The 22,404-nt window shown below is 41.2% G+C and overlaps 1 protein-coding gene across 4 annotated transcripts in view; it reads right to left on the minus strand.

The window, feature by feature from the left end:
* The window catches only part of EPS15 (epidermal growth factor receptor pathway substrate 15), a 52,243-nt gene extending 43,133 nt beyond the window's left edge, over window positions 1–9,110 (minus strand). For 3 of the 4 annotated variants that reach the window (XM_068406357.1, XM_068406360.1, XM_068406359.1), the window contains exons 1-2: window positions 8,996–9,110; window positions 1,000–1,041 (exon numbers count right to left, since the gene is read on the minus strand). In XM_068406357.1, coding sequence (XP_068262458.1) covers window positions 1,000–1,041; window positions 8,996–9,022 — 69 coding nt within the window. In that variant the 5' untranslated portion in view covers window positions 9,023–9,110. Of the gene's footprint in view, window positions 1–515; window positions 560–999; window positions 1,042–8,995 lie in introns of those variants that run through there. The other variant, XM_068406358.1, reaches the window with a different exon arrangement.
* Between the last annotated feature and the right edge of the window lie 13,294 nt (window positions 9,111–22,404).

Below are 22,404 nucleotides of genomic sequence, written 5' to 3' on the forward strand. Positions count from 1 at the left end.
CTTTCCCAGCAGATAAGCTTACATTCTAATGTTGACACCCAAAATAAGTTCCTAAAGAAAGAGGTCATATACACTATATCCTGACTTAGGACAAACAGACAGGAACATTACCAGATGCACAAAGGAAAAAAGAACTTCCTATAAGGTTGTTTTTTTACAGAGTTCATCAATTACTCATCAGGTCTTTCTACTACAAAAAAAAAAATCTATTTTTAATTATTTTATACAGTCATTCACTTAAGTTTACATTTCCTTAAAAGTTTTCATATTATGTATGTTTGTAAATGACTTGTATTACGCACATGATACAAAAAATATTATAGAGTAGCTGAAACAGCCATTTTTCAAAAAATCTGTATTTATAGGAATTAATACAGCTTATTTTTGCTGAGCCTAAGTATAAGAGACAGGTGATAAATAAAACTTATATTATTAATTTTATTTTTATATATATTTTATTTTTACATTATAAAGTCAAAATATTTGTATCTGTTGAGTGAAGCTGCAAGAACTACCTGCATTCTTTTGGCATTCAGTGGCCTTCCATCCAAATTTCACTCCTTACAGCATCCTGTAAGAACCTCTGGGGATACTCTGAGAGAGATGCAAGTCTCACATAACGCTAACTGCACTACAAGCACAAGAAATTCAGCTTCACTTGTAAAAAGGAACAAAGAATATTATCAATACAGTATTTCACAAGAATTTCCTCCATTCCCAGAGCTAACAGTCTGTTATAACTGTAAAGTGATGTATGTCATACATACCTGGCCGTTCCCTAGCAAATTAAATAAGTCATCGTACAACCAATATTAAATTTATACTAATACAGCTCAGACCTAAGTGTTAGTTACTATAAAAATATATTTTAAAACAGAATAATTTTCCTTGAACTTTTATTGTTTACACACTGTTGGCCACACTGAAGTCCATAGCAAAAGAATACTCTTCCTTTTAAATACAAAATAAAGTTTGTTCTTTCAACAAAAACATACATACCTGTCGATAGAATTTCTCATAAACAGGATTTGCACTCGATAGCTGTAAAAGAGAGAGACAGATAAAATTAACCCTAAAGATCCATATTTCAATTCCCCTCTCCCTGGATAAATAAAGATATAAAACACTTTTTACTGGTCTTCAAAGAAGCATTAAGCATTTAGATAATCCTATTCATTCTGTAAAGTGATGAGGACTACGACAGCTCTTTGTGCTGTAACTTTTAGAAGACTAACTTCTTGTTTTGAAGTCAGGGATACCACTATCAGATTACTATCAGACAGAGACCAGCTTAGGTAGCATGAAACAAGAATTCTTAAGCAAGATCATCTATAGGCAAAAGATGAAACCTGAAATGATACAGGCTAGGAAGTGCCCTCTAATCAGTACAAAGCAGTATAATTATATTTCGTTATCCACTGTATCATTCTTTAGAATTCAGTGTCATATGCAACTAGCCTGTAAAATTTTCAGATATCCAAATTAGCTCCTGGATTCACATCTAAATCCACAGCAATGGTACCAAATTAAAAGACAGTAATATTTTAACTTAGGTTTTTGTAACTTGAACCCTTGCCAGAGATAATTTCTGCCTTAATTCCACTGCCGTCTACCAGACATTCAGTGCTCACCTAAACTTAGGTGGACAATGATAAAATAGCTTCTTTGGAAAAGGCTGTTTCTTTAAGAATTTATTTTTAAACCGTTCTTAGAAACTCTAAAAAAGCCCAAGGCCTCAAACCATGCAAACCCAAGTATCTTGGCCTACATCAAATACCCTTGCCCAAGGGATTCCCAATAAATGTATTGTTGGGGTCAGCTTTCTTCCCAGACGTGAAAACAGGCACAAAATCAGATACTATTTTCATGAAGAGCATGTTGCCTAAACCAAAGATTGTATGTGTGACTGGGTGCATTTATGCAGAGGATAACCCTAAATTATCACAATGTGAGGCCCTCACAAACCCAGCTGGAACAACTGAGCATAATACAAGTTACACAATACACGCTACAAAAAATCCCCAAACCACATAACTTCGAATATCATCCAAAACCAGAATTCTCGCCCTTAAGAGGAATATGATCTTAAAACCCAGGATTTACAGACCTTTGTACAAACCGAATCCAACAAGGTAGCTTCTTCGACTTTAAAATTTAGAAGTTTGCATTGAAATATGGAAACCAACAGCTTCTAGATGGTCTCAATGATATAGTTGGAGAAAACACTTTACTACAGCGTGTATAAATGGTGACAGCCTAAATAAAGCCACATACGTTTTCCTATAGCCACCGCTAATACAGTTGCACTTTTGGCTACGCACTTTGATGTTCACAGGTGCTGATTATCAAAGAACATTGGAAGGGGAAGTTTGGTAGAAATCAGGGGTTTAGTGTGATCCTGTTCATCTAGAAAAGCGTGCAGTATCACCAGAACATCCTGAAAGATAAATTATAGAGAACAGCTAGAAATAACAGGAGAACTGTCATTCAGACCTTGACATCTGCTTATTCAACAAGTACGCTGCCCCAGAGAGACCGAGTTCCTTGTAAGAGCCACATGGCATTTCTGTTTCTCTAGTTGGGTTTTCTTTCTTTTTTTTTGGGGGGGGGGGGGGGGGGGGGGGTGGGAGGTGGTGGGGAGCTGGTGAGTTTTTCTTTGTTTGTTGGGGATTACATATGCTGGGAAACCATCATTGGTATTCACTGCAATACCTCCATTTATATAGCTTAACCTTGCTCTGACTTTGCTCAGGTACCCAAAGACTTATTATTTCAGCCATCAACTAAGCAGGCATTTACACATCCCTTAAAATAGCCTGATGAAATATATTCAAGTTTTGCCAGACCTCTGACTACCATAACACCAACATAACAAACAACACTCAATCACTTTCCAGCATGCTCCACAGCCTACTATGTTTTCTTAACTAAACCTCAAATGCTGCACTTACCAACTCAGCTACACTTTGAATCACAGAATCACAGAATCAACCAGGTTGGAAGAGACCTCAGGGATCATCGAGTCCAACCGCTGCCCCTACACCACCCTGTCAACTAGACCATGGCACTAAGTGCCATGTCCAGTCTTTTCTTAAACGGGTAGGAAGGCCCTTCAGAGGGATTTGGACAGGTTAGATAGATGGGCTGAGACCAACGGCATGAGGTTCAACAAGAACAAGTGCCGGGTCTTACACTTCGGCCACAACAACCCCACGCAGCACTCCAGGCTGGGGGAAGAGTGGTTAGAAAGCGGCCCGGCGGAAAGAGACCTGGGGGTGCTGATCGACAGCCGGCTAAACATGAGCCAGCAGTGTGCCCAGGTGGCCAAGAAGGCCAATGGCATCCTGGCCTCTATTAGGAATAGTGTAGCCAGCCAGTCTAGGGAAGTGATCGTCCCTCTGTACTCAGCACTGGTGACGCCGCATCTTGAGTACTGTGTTCAGTTCTGGGCCCCGCACTTCAAGAAAGATGATGAGGTGTTGGAGTGAGTCCAGAGGAGGGCGACCAAGCTGGTGAAGGGTCTGGAGGGTCTGACCTACGAGGAACGGCTGAGGGAGCTGGGGTTGTTTAGCCTGGAGAAGAGGAGGCTCCGAGGTGACCTTATTGCAGAATAGAACCTAGAGGGGTAGTTCTCCTAAACATTCAAGTGTTTTACTTACTAAATACTACTTCATTATAATGTAAAAGTATAGGCACAGAATCAAATTAAAGCCATGAGCAGAAAACTAGAACAGAGCTGGCCAGCGCATACGCTAGAAGTATCAATTCTCATGCATCATCATCCCTCTTGCCCAATATCACCCTTTGTTCAGCCAAATGTTTTGTTATTACAGCCAAACCGATCATTGTCACTCCTGGACAGGAAACATCGTGCTGAAGTCCTGCAATGAAAACACTAAGTGCAAAACAATCTTTTCATTCAGTACTTGGAGTACAAGCCAATAATTCTTATTTATTTCATTAGTGTTTCCAATATTCATTTTAACATCAGTATCATGGCAGTAACTGGAATTTCCTGTGACACCAAACAGAATAATAGTAGTAAAAAAGTTTCCCAGGCTATTTTACTAGTTACAGACTTGTTTTTCCTTTCAAGTATACTCCACAATAAAACAACAGATACAAATATAGTCTAGGACATTCTTCTGGGATAAGAAGAAAAATACTGCTCAACATCTTTCAAAGAGCTGCTGTAGAATTTACCTGGAAAAATTCTTTTTATGGGATTTGTAACAACCAATTGCAGAGAGTAAATTCAACTTATTTTCAATGCAGAAACGAGGGAGGGAGAAAGGTCAGATTCCACAGCACACAAAAATAGAAATACATTATTAAGATCCCATTTAAAAGTTTATCACTTCATAAGAGTAATGTCTGTTCTAGTAATTACCACCTTTGTCACAAACCTATGAACTTTAGAATACTAGCCTAGGAAATAAAACACACCTTCAAGGACACCCGTCTTTTCCATCTTCTGTCAAGCAGCCCTTTATATCCCCATGTTTTCATCCCTCTGGCACACTCACATTTAGGTGTAATAAGATACTGCTACCAGTCTGTTCACCCCATCCATCCACAACCTTCCTTCACATGAAAAGGTTTAAAAACAAACAAACAAACAAAAGCTGTCCATTGAGAAAAACAAAAGTAACTTTCCCCTGCAGCCCAAATGAGACAGAAGGGGAGAAACAAGCTACTCTATCTTGATTAAAATCCAAAATACTGTACTCTATCATGATGCAAAGCTCTAAGATCCATTTTAAGAGTTTCCAGGCCAAATGACACAATCTGTTTGTAAATGTTCTTCCCATAGTCAGCCAGCCAAAAAGCAGGTAAGTTTAAGGCAAGCTGGTTTTCTTACAACGCCCTTTCCAAACAATAATCAACTTGCCTTTTTCCCCTATTGCTTTACTGCCTTATCTGAAGTGGTTCATGGCAAACCTTTCTACCACTTTCCATTATACAACCAAGCACATCTACCGCAATAACAACAGTAAAGACAAAAAATATTTCCTATAATTTATACACATATATTACCAAGCACTTCAAAATCCAGCACTTTCATTCCCATTGAACAGCTGAAGCATGCACAAAAACTCTGCCATCTTCTCTCTGCATAGACGTCTGTCACGGCATAATTAAGAATGGTTCAATTTAATTTTCAAATCGCGACAGGAAACCTCCACTATCTTCTAATCGGTACTGCACAAAGCCTGCATAACATGAGAGTAGCTCCACTGCCTTTTTAGATGCAGCTACTCTCCAACACGGTTGATGCAATATCAATCAAGAAAAGTTAAGTTTATCTGCTTTAGGAGCAGTCAGCCTCTTCTATACGCAAGTTTAAACACACACACACGAATACTCAGATTTCCTCACCTTCCATGGAGGACAGAAAGAGGAACAACAGATCTCTCGCTCCAGTAAAATGAACAAACTAAGATCTTAATTTTACCATTTTGTTGACCCTTTAAAAAAAAAAAAAAAATCAGAAGTTTGCCACAGACCTCAAAAGCTTTGGCTCTACATTATATATAACATATATATCACTATAAGAGTGCCATTCATACTAAGTATTTACATCCTACATATTCCAGTAACAAGAGACTAATCCTGGCATATCTACCTAGCTTAGCCTCAGTTGTAATATTTGATGCTTCCCTTCAACAACAAAGCACAGCATCCTGGACTCCGTTACATAATAGTGAAGTTTAAACCGAGACTTGCAGCTAGTTAGGATACAAATTGATATTACATGGCTTTGTCTTGTTTGCCAAAGCAGCTCGTAACTACTTTAAGATGACTACCACACTTTTCACATGAAGCATTTCAAGAAGACAAACACAAAACGTTATGTCCCTATTGTCCCCGAATTTTTCTTTACAGTCCTTCCCAGAACTGTGAGCTTCCCCCTCGATCACACATACACTGTTTTTCAGAATAAACCGCAAATTCAATTTTCAAGAGCAACACGAAGTTTTCAAATGTCTGTATGACACCAGCTTTCAACAAACGTATCTTCCCCACTCCCAACGTGCATCTTCAGTTTTCTGTTCCCCTCTCCCTAAATTAAACAGGCCAGATAAGCAACCATCCTTGGAAGGTCAAAAATACAACTCCTTATATTGGCTATAGCTTAATTAGAGTTTTCCAACCACATATGACAATTTAACAGGTCCTTCTCACTGAGGTCATTAGCCTGTTTCCAAACTAAAGGCAACCACAACAAAACATTTACTTCATAGAAGTTTCCTTAGAAGTTCCCTGTTAAATTCAGAGTTACGCCCAGACCGTAACACTTAGTGGGCAAATGCAAGTGACAACAAGATGTTGTAGAATGGGTTCAAAATGAGGAGATAAAAGATACTTCAGTTTAATACTAAATTGGGGGAAGAAGGGAGAGATAATCACCTTCATTTTGCAACACACTTTCAAGTATACTTGGTGCAATAAATTTCACTGCAGCTACACAGTCCTAAAACATTTTTACTGATCAGCCAACAGATTACAATTAGTACCAAAAAGTTTCAAATTACTTAAACAGAGCTTTGATATTCAAATGAAGGATGCCCAGCTCTCTCAGACACTGCAGCTGCAAAGCCATCTGAAAATACCCTAGTCTCATTTGGAAATACCCAACTTCCTAGCTGTGTTAAATCACAGCCAAACCTAACAGGGAAGGGGAAAAGAAAATCTGACACAATTGTGAGCCTGATTTCAGGTGAATATGCCTGTTGTTCTCTGCATGTGGTCTAGAGCAGAAAGTACCAATCTGCATACATCAATTACAAACATCAGCAATAAAAAGTAACTGCAGCCAGTAACTGCAACCCCCACCCCGTACTGTCATTTTCACTTCCTCATGCTCATCTAAACAGATTTACAACACTTAACAATTTGTTATGACTTTTCATAACCCTGAAATTCCAGAAGTTAGAACCTACATTGAAGGAATTCTCTTTAGGCTTGCTTGACTTTCTAAGATGATTCTTATACAATGCAAGCAGAAAAAACAAACAAAAAGAAACCCCCACACAAATGGTCGACAGCAACAGAAATAGCTTCCTCAATTTAACCACTGATGTAAGCTGTAGTCACAATGGTTTTAAGGATACTGGTGATTTTTCTGCTTCTGTCAACATTATCAGATTTGTATTTAGTCCCCCTTCCACATGACCAAAAGAGTAAATAAATTATACAATGAAGGGATTACACAGCCTGTAAGCAATAATGTCTTGCTGTAGAACACACCAGAGCAGACACTCCTCTCCCCAAACAAGGACCCAGAATAGCCCATGCCTTTAGACCAGCAGAATTAAGGCTACTGGTCTATGAAAACTTTTTTTCCTCTTCAGTACGGAGATGTTTTAAACTTTTTTCCTTTGCTTAAAGACTGTTGAAAAAGAGACACAAAAAAAGGCTAACCTAACAGTGTTTAATATTAAAGCAAGCTTTCACAGAAGGTACTACTTCATAACTATATATCTTTAGACCTTTAAAAACACATTTATTTTCTCCACATATTTGAAGTTCATCTTTTCACTGAACTATCCTCCTTCCCTTTAAATACTTGATGATTTTCCCAAAAGTCAACTCCAAATTGAGCAGTCTTGCTGCCAGCTTTTAAGTTTACTTGTATGTGCTTAAGTGATTCATGCTTATTTACCAGCTTTACTTTCTGCAAACGTGACAATCAATTTATTGGATTGAAGCATCCCAAGCAGGAGCACATGCACTGACAGGCCTGTCTCAGGCTTATGTCAGGTAGGAATGCAAATTTCTCATGCCACTGCTAGATTAAACAAAAAGAGTACCAAAAAGTACAGTTTATTAGCTATCAAATCTCTAGGGGATAAGAGGTAATCCCAACAGTATGAGGCAATTCTACTACCATCAGGAAAAAAAAATGCAAGCAACAAAGATTTAGGCAAAGTAAGATCACCTGAGCACCAAACGGTGCCAAGATTCTTCAAGATCACCACTTGGAAAGCTCTCCACTATTAGGCACCTGTACAGGCGGTATGCAAAAATGGTGTCCCCATACCACGGGGCCCACCGAAAAACAAGGCAAAAGGCCTTCCGAGCACTATCTTCAGAGTGAAGTTTCTGTTAAAACAAGAAACTCCGCTCCCCCTTCCAAGCTAACCTCCTCGCACCCTGCCCATTAACTGATCCCTCCGGGGACTCACTCGCTCCTGCCTCTCCCCGCGCCGTCAGCCGCGGAGCTCCGGGAGCCGAGCGGGGCGCTGGGCCGGCGGCCGCCCGCCAGGCACGGGGGCACAGTTACCTGAGCCGGAGCGATCGCGTTTCAGACCCTCGGCCAACACTCACCACCTGCCTTCAAAATCTACGGGGCGGGTTTTGTTGTTGTTTAAACCAGGCGCCCTGGGTCTTTACACAAGACAAAAGACCAACCGGGATTACAGCCGCCGCAGCCCAGACCTCTGCGGGCTGTCGTAGGGCCGCTCCCCGGCCAGGGGGGGACGCCTGCGGCCGTGCCCCCACCGCGCCCCGGCAGGCCGGGCTCCCCCCTCAGCCCCGGGCAGAGGCACCTGCAGCCGGGAGGGATCTCGTTTCACGCCCGCGGCGCCCCCGGGTCGCGGCTCGGGGCTGAGGGGGGAACCCGGCCGCCCCCTCCCTCCGTCCGTCCCTCACACGGACACACCGCTGCCGCCCGCCGCGCCTCAGCCGCCACCTGACAGCGCCGGCGGCCGCTAGCGCGGCGGGGCAGGGCTGAGGGGCGGCGGCGGGCACACAAAGCCGCGCCGCCGAGGGGCCCTCCGGGGAGCACCGAGCCCCTCCCCAGCGGCGTCGAGGCGGCCCCGCCACCCGCCTCAGCACCGCGGCAGCGGGTCAGCCCCAGGCCCCGCTCCCGTCCCGAACACCCCGCACCACCCCCGGGAGGCGCCAGGCCTCGGAGCCCGCCGGCAGAGGGAGGCGAGCGGCGGGCAGGGGTGGGGAGCCCGCTCCCCGCGCGGAGGCCGGCGGGAGGTACCTGTGTCAGGGAGAGGTGGGCGGCCATGCTGCTTCCATCATGCACCGGCCGGGCCGCAGGAAGGACGCGCCGCGGCCCCGGCACTCACGGCCCAACTTCAGCAACTTCCCCAGCCGGCCCCGGCCAAAACCCGGCACCGGATCCCCGCCCGCCCGGCGGCCGGAGCCGGAGCCCCAGCCTCCTCCGCCAGCACACGGCAGCCGCAAGCAAAACCGGGCGCTGGAGCACGGTCGCTGGAGCCGGAGCCCACTCGAGGCAGCTGCAACAAAAACCCGGAGCCGGAGTTACTGGCGTGATGTAGTGGCCAACATCCCCACTCCCAGTTCCGAGCCTTTCCCTTATGTTCTCTGCTTCTGCTGTAGATGCTTCAGGCGTTTTGAACGGTTACAGTCCCCTAGTTTAGTCACGACACAGGTTGGGGAAGTCCCGACACAGGAGGTGCAGCAGGTCCGGGCTCGGTTGCAACAGCGTTGGGCACGGGGCCAGGAGGAAGCAGCGCGTGAGCCCACAGGATGCGCTGACCTGACGTGTCCTCTCCTGGCTCAGCAGCAGCGGGGGACAGCCCTGGGCTTGACCTCCTGCCTCTCTCCCCCAGACCTCTCCGCTCCCAGGAAATTATGCGCCTGCCCAGGCAACTGCTGGTTGTACACGTCCATCTCCTTGTCAGACGGTGTGTGCTCGGTGGAACGGTACGGGGAACAGTGGGTCACCCGCGAGGGGAAAGCAGCAAGGGGACAAGACAAGCCCCTTATGACAGGAGAAACAGTGAGACAACGCAGGCGGCGAGAGAAAGAGGAGCAAGCTGGAGGGGGAAGCCAACTGCGCCACATTCCCCTAAGCCGTGAGAAACAATCGTGTACGCACTGGCTGGAAGCGATATTCGTGTCACCACTTACTTTCTGGCTCTTTCTCCTGTTTAGGGCCCCAGCTTCACCCAGGCAAATCTCCCTCTGCCACAACAGAGCCAGGGAAGAGGAGAGCACGAACTGCTCCTCCTGCACTGCTCACTCCCATGCACTGGCTATTTCAGCCACTGTTCTGAGCTCTTTGCACTGCCACATCACACATCAGTCACCCAGGGTGGAGGGAAAACATTCGTATTTTTTTACTTTACACCAAGACGGATTAGGCACAAATTTAAACCTGAAATACACATTCGGACCATTTCCAAGGGGAAATTACCTGGAGTCACACTTGATTATTGGAAAAGTTTCACAATGGGCTTTGTTTTCTTTCTCTGCTCTTAGTTCTCCACCACTCTGCATTTTTTTTGTCCTCTTCAGCTCAGTTTCATACTTGTGCTAATGCTCACGCCCCACCTCTGCATCCTGTCATTCCTCAGCTGGCAGTCATTCTGAGCTGCTATTTCTCATCATCTGGCATGAAACATGTGGGATCCCTCCTTCTCACCTGTCCTCTCATAAAGGTTTTATAGAAGCTCTGCTTTACCGACCTGTTTCTCATTGTTTCAGCAAGAAGATATGGAGGGAAGAACAGAAAAAGCAAACAGAATAGATACAAAAATATCCACACCATTCACATACTCACTGTCACACCTCTACTCCACCTCACACTCATTTCCTCCTAAGTAAAGTCCCTAGAAAATAGCACAGGCTATTATATTTCTAGGTTGATTTTTTTTTCATCTTTGATTAAAATTGGATTACTATCCCACAATAATGAATACCTGGCAATTAAACTAGAAGGTTGTAAAACTACAGCTGTGTCTCCTCAGGACAGCAGTATTTGAGCCCGTTAGTATTTGGGAGGGGGCCCCTCAGCAGAGGTTTGGAGGACCTAGGTTTCTATTAGCTGCCATGATCTCACACGGATGCTCTTTGCCCTGACAGTTGTTTTCTCCTCTCAGTCTCCCCAGGCGAGAACAGCTACAGCTTGGCAGCAGGCTGGTGGCCTCTCAGGAGAGAGGTTACGCCCAGGCTGATGACTTCTCATTGCAAATAGAAGGAAAATGCAAAACAGGGTAGTGGGACCTGGCTCTGGAGTTACAGGCTTGATGTTGAGAGCTGTTGAGAGCAGGACTTCATGGGCAGGCTATCTGACTCGGCAGATGTGTTCTTGCTGCTGTTCCCTTTCTCTCTGCTGGGTATTGCATCAAGTGTTTCCCATCTGGTCCAGCACTAGACCCACAGCTGAAGTGAGGCCACTGAAATAAGGGTGTTGAGCCAAGGAACACCAGGGACTTGTACGGGTTCTCGGCTCTCCCAACAGAGCCCTTCATGCAGGGCAGCCTCACCCAGAGCATGATAAAATGTCCCATGTCCCCTCTGAGCAGAAGGTGCTGTCCAGGAGGTACGTCTGCTCTGGCCGAATGACTGTCCCTGAGGGCCTGACCTTCCTGAAGCCTCTGGGTTAGAAAATAAACACAGCAAAAAACACCATTCTCCTCCCTCAAACTGTGAAGTGCACAGCAGTCTGCTGCTCCAGAGAGCCTTTTTCATACTGCTGTTGAGCATTCCTAAGCAGCAGCAGCAGACTATGAGCTGTACTTGCTGCTTAGGAACTAGCAGGCAGTGCCAGGTACGTGTTTATGTACCTTCACGCCCTGGCCATGCACATAGCACGCTTGGCTCCTCTGAGAGGTGGACGGACTTTCAAAACACATGGTCATCATGCATGACCACCCTGTCCACAGTCAGAGTGCAAGAATTGCTCAAGGTAATCACTGTGGCCTCTGCAAATTAAAATGAGTTCAATCAATGCTGGATTGGTGTGGTCAGGTAGATCTTTGCTGTTGAGCGTTCTGTGCCTCCCACAGACAAACATTGTCCTGGATTCCTCCAACCACCTGAATTAAAACACCCAGCTCATGGCCTCAGACATCTGTGTAATAATTACAACAGCACTTGTCAGCCTGCTGACAATGAACTGTTGTACTGCAGATTTGTATGAATCTGGAATGACAGCTCCCAGAAGGAAATAGCTATCTGCTTCTAAGCTGGAATCGAAATGTCATCTCCTGACACACGGTCATAAAACTGGACTTCATACTTATTTTCTGTCAAGACACAAATTAGGGCTACGAAAATTTACCTGTAACCTTTGTCAGGTTTGCAAAACAATGCCCTCCAACTACTTTCTTGGCTTAGCCAAGAGCAGCTCGCTAGTGCTTGGCTAGGGTGGTAAAGCTGCTGACATCTGGAACTGGGGGAGTTACTAAAGGTCTCTCTCCCCTTATTTGCTCCTCAGTGGAAACCCTGTTTTTCTGTCTCTCCCTTTGCTGGCCCCATGAATCTTGTCTTTTTGCAGTATCTCCTGTACTGAGAATTGTGGAGATGTTGAAGGGGTGGTGGGATTGTGTGCTGGGTTTTTGGGAAAGCTTGTTAAGAGAATAAGAAAGTCAAAAGGTCCATGAATGGGGCAAAAACTTAAGTTTCCTTTTTTATCTTCTGACATTCAACATCAATTATCCTGCAGGAGATGTGTTTATCTGTAATCTACTCTGTAATGACTGCTATATGTTGATCTATTTGTCATAAGATCCTCTAGTACAGGACACTTTGGATACCAAAAGGACACAGAGAACAGGATCAGTATGCTATTATTTGTAAATATAATAGGATTTTCTATGATTCTAAGTACTGACATTTTGGCAAATGGGTACAGATCTCAGTGTGCTTTATTGTTTCTTCAAAAGCACAATGCCCAAGGTTAAGTCTATGCTGGTCAAACAAGTAAGATACTGTGTAAGTGTATGAAGTGACTTGTTCTAATACAGTTGACTTGAATTTGAAAGCTGTGCTGCAGCAAGACAACATAGGCCTTGCACAAGTCAGCATCAGTCACTAATGATCTCTGTGTTTTATAAATCCCTTATGATTACAAAATATCTTTGTTAGTAAAGCTAATAACATTTTAATCATATCCACTGGAAATAACATCTTAAGTTCCATCCCTTCCTTTATTATGGCTTTGTTTACATTATGGATCAGCATGCAGGAAGCCCATTATTTTTTTTTCCAAAACAACACGTAGGCATTTAGTATGACTTGTTCTGCTCGTTCTAGGAAAAGTGTTCTTACAGCCCATGAACACTCAGGAGGCTGACTAGAGGCATGACTCACTCCTGCCTCCTGCATACCTGAACATTAAACGACGTACCCAGCTTTCTGGAATGTCAGTGCAAAGCAGATCAGTAGCTCCAGTGCTACAGATACAGAATCAAGGACCTAAATGTCAGCAGGATTAAACCATTTTGAGTTTTACAGAACAAAAGGAACCATACACATGAACACACAAAATCGTGGCAAAAAAAAGAATTACTATTCTATGATCAAAGAATGAAATGCAAGGGAACCAGCTCAGAGGTAAACAGTGACTGTCTTGTGTTGCACAGGCTTCAGAAAGCCAAGCAACAGCCGTGCTCCTGAGACAAAACCGCATTTCCCCCCACTTAGATATTGAGAGATCCCTCCTGAGAAATGAGGAAGATCATCATACAAAACTTTGATGACCTTTTGGACTGAAGGTACCCTTCATCAGAAATCTCAGAGTACTTTCCAGGACTAGTGACACAAGTTGTTTTAGGAAGTCACAACTGCAGGCGTGCCTTTACCCAGAAATACACCCCAGGATATGCTTTATGTGCTCTTACTTTTTATGCAGCTGCAGGTTTTCTACATGTAGGGTTACTGACAGGCTGATGTAGGTATATACAAGAGGTCAAATTGACCTCTTTATAAACTAGATGGATGACACACAGCAGAGTGACATTTTTCACATAGGATTTAATTTTAAAAAATCTACACACTGAATTCCCAGCATTCCCCTAACCTGGAACTAATTCACTCTGCACTTCACAAAGATTATTAATTCATTTCAGAATTATAAGATACATGAAGTAATTAGGTAAAAGAGCATGTTATGACCGTTTGAATTTTTTTCTTCTCATTAAATGGTTTGTCTTTAAGACAAACTCATGACTATTTACGGCATGATGCCATTTTTTATGGCATTACTGTAAATCTTGATACTAGCAAGTGTTTCTTCTTGGGACTTCCCTCTTTTGTCCTCCTAATTCTTTTTTTCTCCTTATATATTCTTACCTTCTTCTAAATTCTCTCACATTTTTATCTAGTCTTAATTACAATCTTAACAATGTCAAAATGGTTTGGAAATTATGAAAATAAAATAACACTGATGCAATAATGTTGGTCATAAAACAAAAAAAACTAACTTTCCCAAATCACAGTAACCTACTACCTGCAACCCAGTCTTTAAACTGAGCAACAATTCAGGCACTAACACAGCAAAACACTTAAAACACACATTTAAATTCATCCTTATTCAGGACAACACAATAGTTGTGTCTAATTTTACACTAGTAGTTAAAAACTTTCCTAAATTTAAATAATATTCTGCTTGGTTTCAGCAATAACCTCTCTCATGTATGTGAAATACAGTGACAAGACCACTGGTGGCAGAACAGAGATCTCCGCTGGGTTATGGTACTGTGGCTGCCAAAGGGACAGCGAGGGGATAAGTCAAAAGTCTTAACAATAGTGGAAAATCAATTGTATTTGAAAAGATGTTAATGATTTTGCCCTCAGCGTAGACAACGACAGAGATGACTCGACCATGTTAGTTAACCACAGCCAAGCCACATTTAAAATTGTGCTAACTAAAATATGTGTTTTGATGCCTTTGTTGCTATGGAGAAGATCACAAATTATTGACAAATATAGTGAGAAGCGAGAGCAAAGCATTACTTGCCTACATCTGTATCAGTCATGTGCTATAAGTGCAGGCTGCACTTTGTGAAGGCTATCAGATTCCATATTGCAGTGTTCTTTCTGCAGACAGAAGGAATGTGGTGTGATTCTGTAGGAATCTCTACAGATACTCTTTCTGCTGCACCCCCCCTTCTCAGAACCATTTATGTATGTCCATAAATGAGAAACCACCATGCAGGATTATTTTTGATTTACAGCTCTGTAGCAGGGAGAGGAATCCGTTCTGTTACTTGGCCAACTATTGCACAACACCGGCAGGCAAAATGTTCCTTTAAATGCAAAACATATAATCCCACTGGTGTCGACATGTAAGACTGAGGAATGTTGCTTTAAAACCTCTCTTTGTTTTCTAGACTCCTGAATTATTGATGTGTAATTAAATTTTTTCATTCTTCTAAATCAGTTTGGTACTATCAATAACAGTAATGTAACTTGACTGATGAGACAGCACCTAAAATATTTTCCTTTATGAAAAATGTTTTAAACATGTAAAATAAATATCACTGCTACACATCAAAGACTGAATATTATCTCATTGCTGTGAAGTATGGGTGCAGCGAATAGTTCACAGTTTAATATATGTTCTCATTTGGTTGCACATACAATGTAATTGAAACATGAAATATCCTTAAAAATGATCAAATTATTTGCTTAATGACTGATTTATTTTCTGGTTTTGTTTGGGTTTTTGGGGTTTTGTTTGTTTGTTTGGGGTTTTTTTAAAGATTAAGTTGCAGAAGTAATGCAGTGGTGATTCAGCCTTGATGGAACTGTTTAAGGTGTGCACGAGACTGATCAGATGCAAAAGAGCATTAGCTGAATCTGAACTCCATCAGCTGACAAGGACTTGCTTACCTTATGTTTCTTTCCTATCTATCACCTGTAATTAAAGATATTTCATCAGCTTCACTTGTTGTGTTCAACAGATGTAGCTACAAAAGTCTGGTAACCATTCATAAAAAAAGTTTCTTTAACTGAGTTTTAGTAGCAATTAAGGCAGCCATGGAAAATACTTCCAGTGTAACAATCACTGTGACTGTGCAAACTACATCATGGATTTCAGTAGTTTCACAACAGCTTTTCAATCAAACTTCCTCAGTTTATAAATAAAATTACATTTAAATATATTCTGGCCTTAAAAATGCACCCCAGAATCTGACAGACAAGCTGAAGTAACTCCCACTGTTATTGGTAATATTAATTTAAATTAAATGCACAAAAGCTGAGAAGCATTTGAAGAATGTATCGGTATATTTATACATAAATATCTATATCAGATTACCAAAATTACTGATGATGATGCACAAGTATCAAACCAGCCAGATTTTTCAGATTCCCATATCAGTTTAATTTGTGTAAACATGACAAACAAATTTGTCCTTCTTTAGAAGGACAAACCCCCCAAGGTGCTCACAAGACAAATAGATATGATGTATGAAAATGACACAAAGAACACTGAGGCCCAAAAGAGGAAAGTATCAAGGTTCTCGGTATAAAACAGAGGAAGAAGCCATATAAGCTAGGTAAGATCAGATAGCTAGATGAGTTTTGCAGAAACAGAGGATGTATTCTTCCTAAAAGAATCTCCACGATTCAAAAGGCGTTCAAATTACATGCAAAACTGAAACTTTCTTGATAGTCAGTCTCTTCCTGTTTACTGAAAAGATATAATTTGTTCCTGTTTAAATCAAGTTTACCCCAGTGGTTTTCCTTAGAGAAATATTTGTAAAAAATGATTTAATGAATTTCTGTCTCCTTTCCTTGTGATAGCATTAGATGATGGTAAATTACATATATACAGATGAGCATGAGAAAAAAAATATGTCAAAATCACCAGTAGAGCTATTTAGTTAACTGGAAAATTAATATATAGATGAGTTACTTAATTTAACTCCAGTTCTCCTAAGTAGGGAATAAATCCAAGGCTAAAAATTAGCTCTGGGTCTCCTACATGGGACTACAGGACAAATCCATTAGCTAGACAGCACAACTGTTGGCCCAAAATAGAAACCATGCAGGTACCTTGTAGAGATCAAGGTCAACAAAACCTATATTGTTGTATTTATAAATACAGGTATCTGCTGTTTATTCTTGCTTTTCAGTATCCTTATTTTGTAACTGGGATTCTCAGGTATGCAAGGTGTCTGCTAACTCTAAAGAACACAAGTTTGTGACATGGATGATACCACAAAGTTTACTGTATTCAAATGAAAGTCAACATAATATCCAATTCTGATAATTTAAAATCCCTTCTTCCAGTATATGGAGTTTCTACAATCACAACTTGAAAATCTACAGTTATCCTCAATATAGGATTGAGACTTGGGTTTACAGAATAATTTAAAAGATTAAGTGAGTTACCAATATTGTCACACAGACAGGCTTTGAAAAACCTTGGTGTGACAGATCTCTGTCTTTTGCAAAAATAAAGCACAGGAAACAAAGCTGATATGCATGGCATCTCAGAAAGAGTAGTTACTAATTAAAAGAATGACATAGAAGACCTGGGGGTGGTGGTGGAGGCTTTTTTGCTTTTTTAAACTGTATTCATCATGTGCACTGGACAGCAAATTGGAGCAGATCTTACAGCCAGGCTTTTTTGCTGCCAGTGAGGCTTGAAAGGGGAAAAGTATCCAAAAATTGCTTCAGGACATGGATGAGGAAACTTTTGATCAAAGTCTCTGATAGAAGCACAGAAGCTTGGATCACTTCCTTGGGTTTCTAAATCACTTGACAGGTATGTTTCCAGTCAGGTAACTGGAAATTACCGCATTTTTAATGTAATTCCTACTTCAAGAAATGTGGTAGAGGCAGGACGGGGCTTGGCCTATATAACAACTGGCACAGACGAAAGCCAGCCAGATGGCATTAGTCTAAAAGAGTTCTCTTGCCCAAAACATAGTACATCCTTGGCAGATTCTAAAACCAGCAGAGAATCTCTCTCTCCCCCCTTTATTGTTATCAGACAGCTGACTTTTTTACATATCTGCAGTTCTGTCCCCTGCCCTTGTAGCTCTATAACAACTTACCAAACTGTTCATGTGAGAAAAGCATTTATTCTACTAACAAGATTCAAAAAGGCAAAATTTTAATTAGACTTTTTTTCCTTTCAGATACCTGAATTTTGTAACATTGCTGAAATAATGTACATCAATTCCTGTAGCTCTTCTGGGATTGCTAATTTAAAAAGTAATACAATTTAATACTTGAGTAAGCAATGTAATATAAAGACCTATTTTTGATCAGATGAGCAGATTAAATATATTACAAAAAGTAAAATTCCTATAATTTTAGATGTGCAAATGACATATACAATTATTTGATTAAATTAACTATGTGTGCTACTTCTAGCAGGAAGAAATATTTCCAAGCACCTCACTCAACCTAGTGTCATAATTAGACTCTTCGTGCACATTGAATAACATCTGCCCAAACAATATAATAGATCTACATTTGGTCAATGCTCTGTTCACGATTTATTATAAACTATATTACTTAAGTCTGATCTTCATCACCAGAGGACTCAAACTTTGCTGGTAATGCAAACAGTTTGGGGTTTTGGTAATGTGAAAACCTATAAAAAGGAAATGTAATAATCTAGGAAGCGACTTCATGACAAAATTACATTTATCCCTCAGGTCTCCTGGCTGGTTCTAGATTTACCATTACTTCCATTACTGCATTATGTGAGCCAAATTTCCTTCTCTCATACACAACTGCTACCCAAGTCCATAGTTTCAGTGTACTCCATGAAGAGAAGATGGTCTGATGTCAGTTATCTACTGCATGTAAATAAATCTCTTCCATCTCCAGCCAGCATGTTATTCAACAGCCGCAACAGAGCTGCACAATGCTGATGAGAGGGAAGTAATGTGTTCCACTGAAAACCGGACAAGGAAATGGCTAAAACTGCAAGCTGACTGAAAGAGTAAAAGGAATTGAGTCAGCGTTCTGGGGAAAGGAAGGAATAGGGAGGGGTGGAACAAGCAGTATATTCATCCAAAAAATAAGTATGTTCAAAGCAGATAACATATGGAAAAGATAAGTGCTACTAGTATGCCATAAATAATATAGAATTTACGTAATGCACCATTAAAGTTTATGGATCAAATCCTCTTTCCTGGCCAAGCTGTACTTGCATAACAAAGGCTCTCAGAGAGCTGGTCATAGCTTTCTGATTCACTACCCAGTTCATCTCTAGCACTGTGATGAGACTGAAGATGATTCATTAACAGAGGGAGCCAAATTGCAGTTTCTCTCCCCTACAAGCCCTTTAAGACGCTGTTTAAATGGACTGTAAAACTGGTGACTATATTAGCTCTTAGTCCATTAAGAACTTTTTCAGTCTACAAGAGAAATTTCCCAGCTGGGGACCTTGGGTGGTTTTCTCTTATTTTGCACTGTACAAGGGACACAGGACAGTGAATATGGCCTAAGGCCATACAACCACTTACAGCCTTCCAGAGGCCACTTACAACCTTCCTCAGGTTTCTCCAGCTGTATGAATGCTTCAATTTCTCCAAAATAAACAAGAGTTTATTTAGCTGTATGATTGCACATCCATGTTTACAGATCGCTAAACTGCAAATCCAATTCACATTTCTTGTGTTTGGGGGAACTGTATCCCTGGATGCAATGTGCCCTCTGAGCATGCATAATTTGAAACAGATGGCTCAACAGATGAGCTGCCAAACACACAAGGCCAATTCAAATGCCATCCAAAAGTAAAAGTTAAGTCAGATAAAAGTTTTCCTTGTCCCACTTTAGATAAACAGGGCCTATCTGCTTGGAAGACGCTCTTTTCTCATTTTCTGCCTTTCTACTTCTTATTTTCAAATATGGCATGCTCTAGAAAACAAATTCAGTTTTACCAGCTACCAAGATTTTATCATATCTTTTCCAATTTTTTGTTTGCTTTTTTAATAAAGCTCCAGCCTCTGGAGTTAAGAGCCTGCATGGGTTATTTAGGCTTTAATTTTAAAAAGCCAACAAGAAAGCAGCAAAATATAGGACCTTTCTGGCCTTCAAAGTTGCCAAGAAAAGCTTGAAAATGTGAACCCTGAAGGTTCAGAGACCAAAATTCCCTTTTACCTTATGCTTTGGTTGGCAGGGCTTAAGCACAAATAAATAATTTAAAATGCCTGGAATATGAAGTCTACTGATTTCCCATTTAAACAATCTGATATAGGAACGGCTACCAGACAGCTCTCCCCAGCTTGTAATGCTTCCTAGCCTTTCCACAGGACCCTCTGCCAAACACTTGGTCAATGGCTTGCCTAAGTGGAGGCATTGTTCCTGCTGGCATCATTATGCCTCAGGCAATGCCTTCACTGTAAAGTAAACCTGATTTAAAGCTACCATATGTCCCAGATATGCCAGTTTTTTCCATCTAGATTTTTTTTCCTGAGGAGATACACACATCTATGTCCCTCTCCCCAAACTCTGTACCTAGTTGTCTGAATTTCTTCACATTAGGAATCCTGATAGAGTACATTCAAAAAACCCAGAGAATGGCAGATTGCATACTGCAGAGTTTCTCTGTGCATGAAAAAAATCGAACATTTCCAAGAAGTAATTACACTGTCTGAGCATTCACAGTACAGAATATGCCCATGTTGCTACTGGGAACAGAAATGACAGCCATCACTTGAGTCAGCCAAGCACTACTAAGATAGTTACACTGCAGAGTATGCTTCACACAGTCACTGCATCAGCTGACACTGCACTGATTATCCTCACAAATCTCTAAAGTACTACAATGCTACAATTAAGGGATTGTGGGTATACAGGATTCAAGGTAAAAACCACAAAGAAATTGTAAGTTGAGTTAACTCTACAGCAAGGCAAGTACTCAGGGTATAAGACTGGTCCACTACCTACAGGACAAAGAACATTGTCCTCCTTGTGTTTTAAAAATTCAGTGCAATGAGTAAATTTAATGCAGTGACTCTGTAGTGATTAAATGTATGAGACATCACCCCTGATATATAACAGATTAATTTCCTATCCAAAAGTGCAAAGCCAAAGAGACATAACGTTTTACAGACAGAATGGGTTAATGTTATCAATATGTAAATGACTGTTTACATAAAAAAATAGATCAGGGAAAACTATGGGTAGGATTTTTTTTTCTAAAATTGTCAGATATGTAAACCAAAAATCTGAAAGACTGATAAGACAACAGTTCAATTGCTACTGATTTTGCTATATTCAGAAGAGCTGCCTCTTTTCTCTAGTTGGCATACTAGAAACAGCATAATTAGAACTAGTCAGCATAAACTGGAGAGTGTAATACTAATGAAAAGCTCAGATCCTCCTCTTTTCTTATGCAATATGAATAGCAGAGCTTAACTTTGGGTATTTACATGCTTTAATCTTTAACTCAATGGGATAAATTTTGCTCTTGATTATGTACATGCAACCACATCAGCACCAATGGCACACACAAGTACGAACAACTTTTGGCCTGTTCGGCCTGAACTGGAACCACCCGACTAAACTCATGCTTTCATTTGTTGATATCTTATTTCCAAAGACTTAATGCTGCTAATCTACAAACTACATTGCAAACTTGACCAGTAAATTAAAACAATTTATTGTGTATACCCCAGGTAAATACACAACTGTAAGAAACTATGATGTCCTAAACATTACCAACTTCAGCTTATGCTATGGAAATCAAAGTCTCACTGTATACTGCAGACTATTTTTATAGTTAGCCTTGCTAGTTAGTATATTCCTCACAAGTTTATTTTCAAAAATTAATTCTCTTGGGCAATGGAAAGCAAGCGATGTAACTCTCCATTTTGAGAATTGTCCAGAGAATTTGGTTAATTCCAGTAGCATTTACAGATTTTAATATTAATGTTATTGTAGCATTTGCTTAGAAGTTACATTGCAGTTACTGTTCAAATTAAATAGTTTATCAGGGCACTGGGAAGTATGAATAGAACAGACTGAACTTTTGAAACTTGGAAGCAAACAGATGCAATAAGGCTTGGATTTTCATCAAGTTCTTGGCTTACAAACTGAGTAACAGAGCCACCCTGTATGTGCTGCTGCCTACAAGCTGAGTAGGATTCCCTTTGTTTCAGTCTATGACATCTGGGTGTATTTCAGCAGTTCTGAGCAACTTCAGCTTTAGTGAAAGTCAGTGAAACTGCTCATGTTAGAGAATGGGCAAAATAAGGTTCGACTACTAAAATGTAAAGTTAGGCTACAATATCATTAAAGGTCCCCACAGAGATTCCACTCTTTTACTGGGAAAAAAAAAACCAACCCCAAACCCTCCTTGAAAGGATACCTATAGAGTCCCTTAGCTAACTCTGTGAAAATAAGAACATAAGAACAGAGGTAGTGGCTCAGAACAAAGGTTCAAACAGCCCAGTGTCCTGTATCCAGCAGTGGCAATAGCTAGTAGCTATGGAAGATGGTAGGAGTAGATAAACATGTAATGAGACTGCCCTGGCATACATCCCAAACCTCCAATAATATACTGGAGTTGTTTAATTGGTGTGAGTGGCTGTTTTAGTCTAGACATCTGATCAATGTGTCCTATAATATGTCCCAAGCTTTTGTCTTCATACTACTAAGGTTGGAAAGCTAGTCAGGGTGGGCTAGGGCTTTCCCCTGACCTTTGAACCCAGTTTCTTCCTGCTG

Source organism: Nyctibius grandis, chromosome 8 (assembly GCF_013368605.1).
Source record: "Nyctibius grandis isolate bNycGra1 chromosome 8, bNycGra1.pri, whole genome shotgun sequence".
NCBI classification, from domain to species: domain Eukaryota; kingdom Metazoa; phylum Chordata; class Aves; order Nyctibiiformes; family Nyctibiidae; genus Nyctibius; species Nyctibius grandis.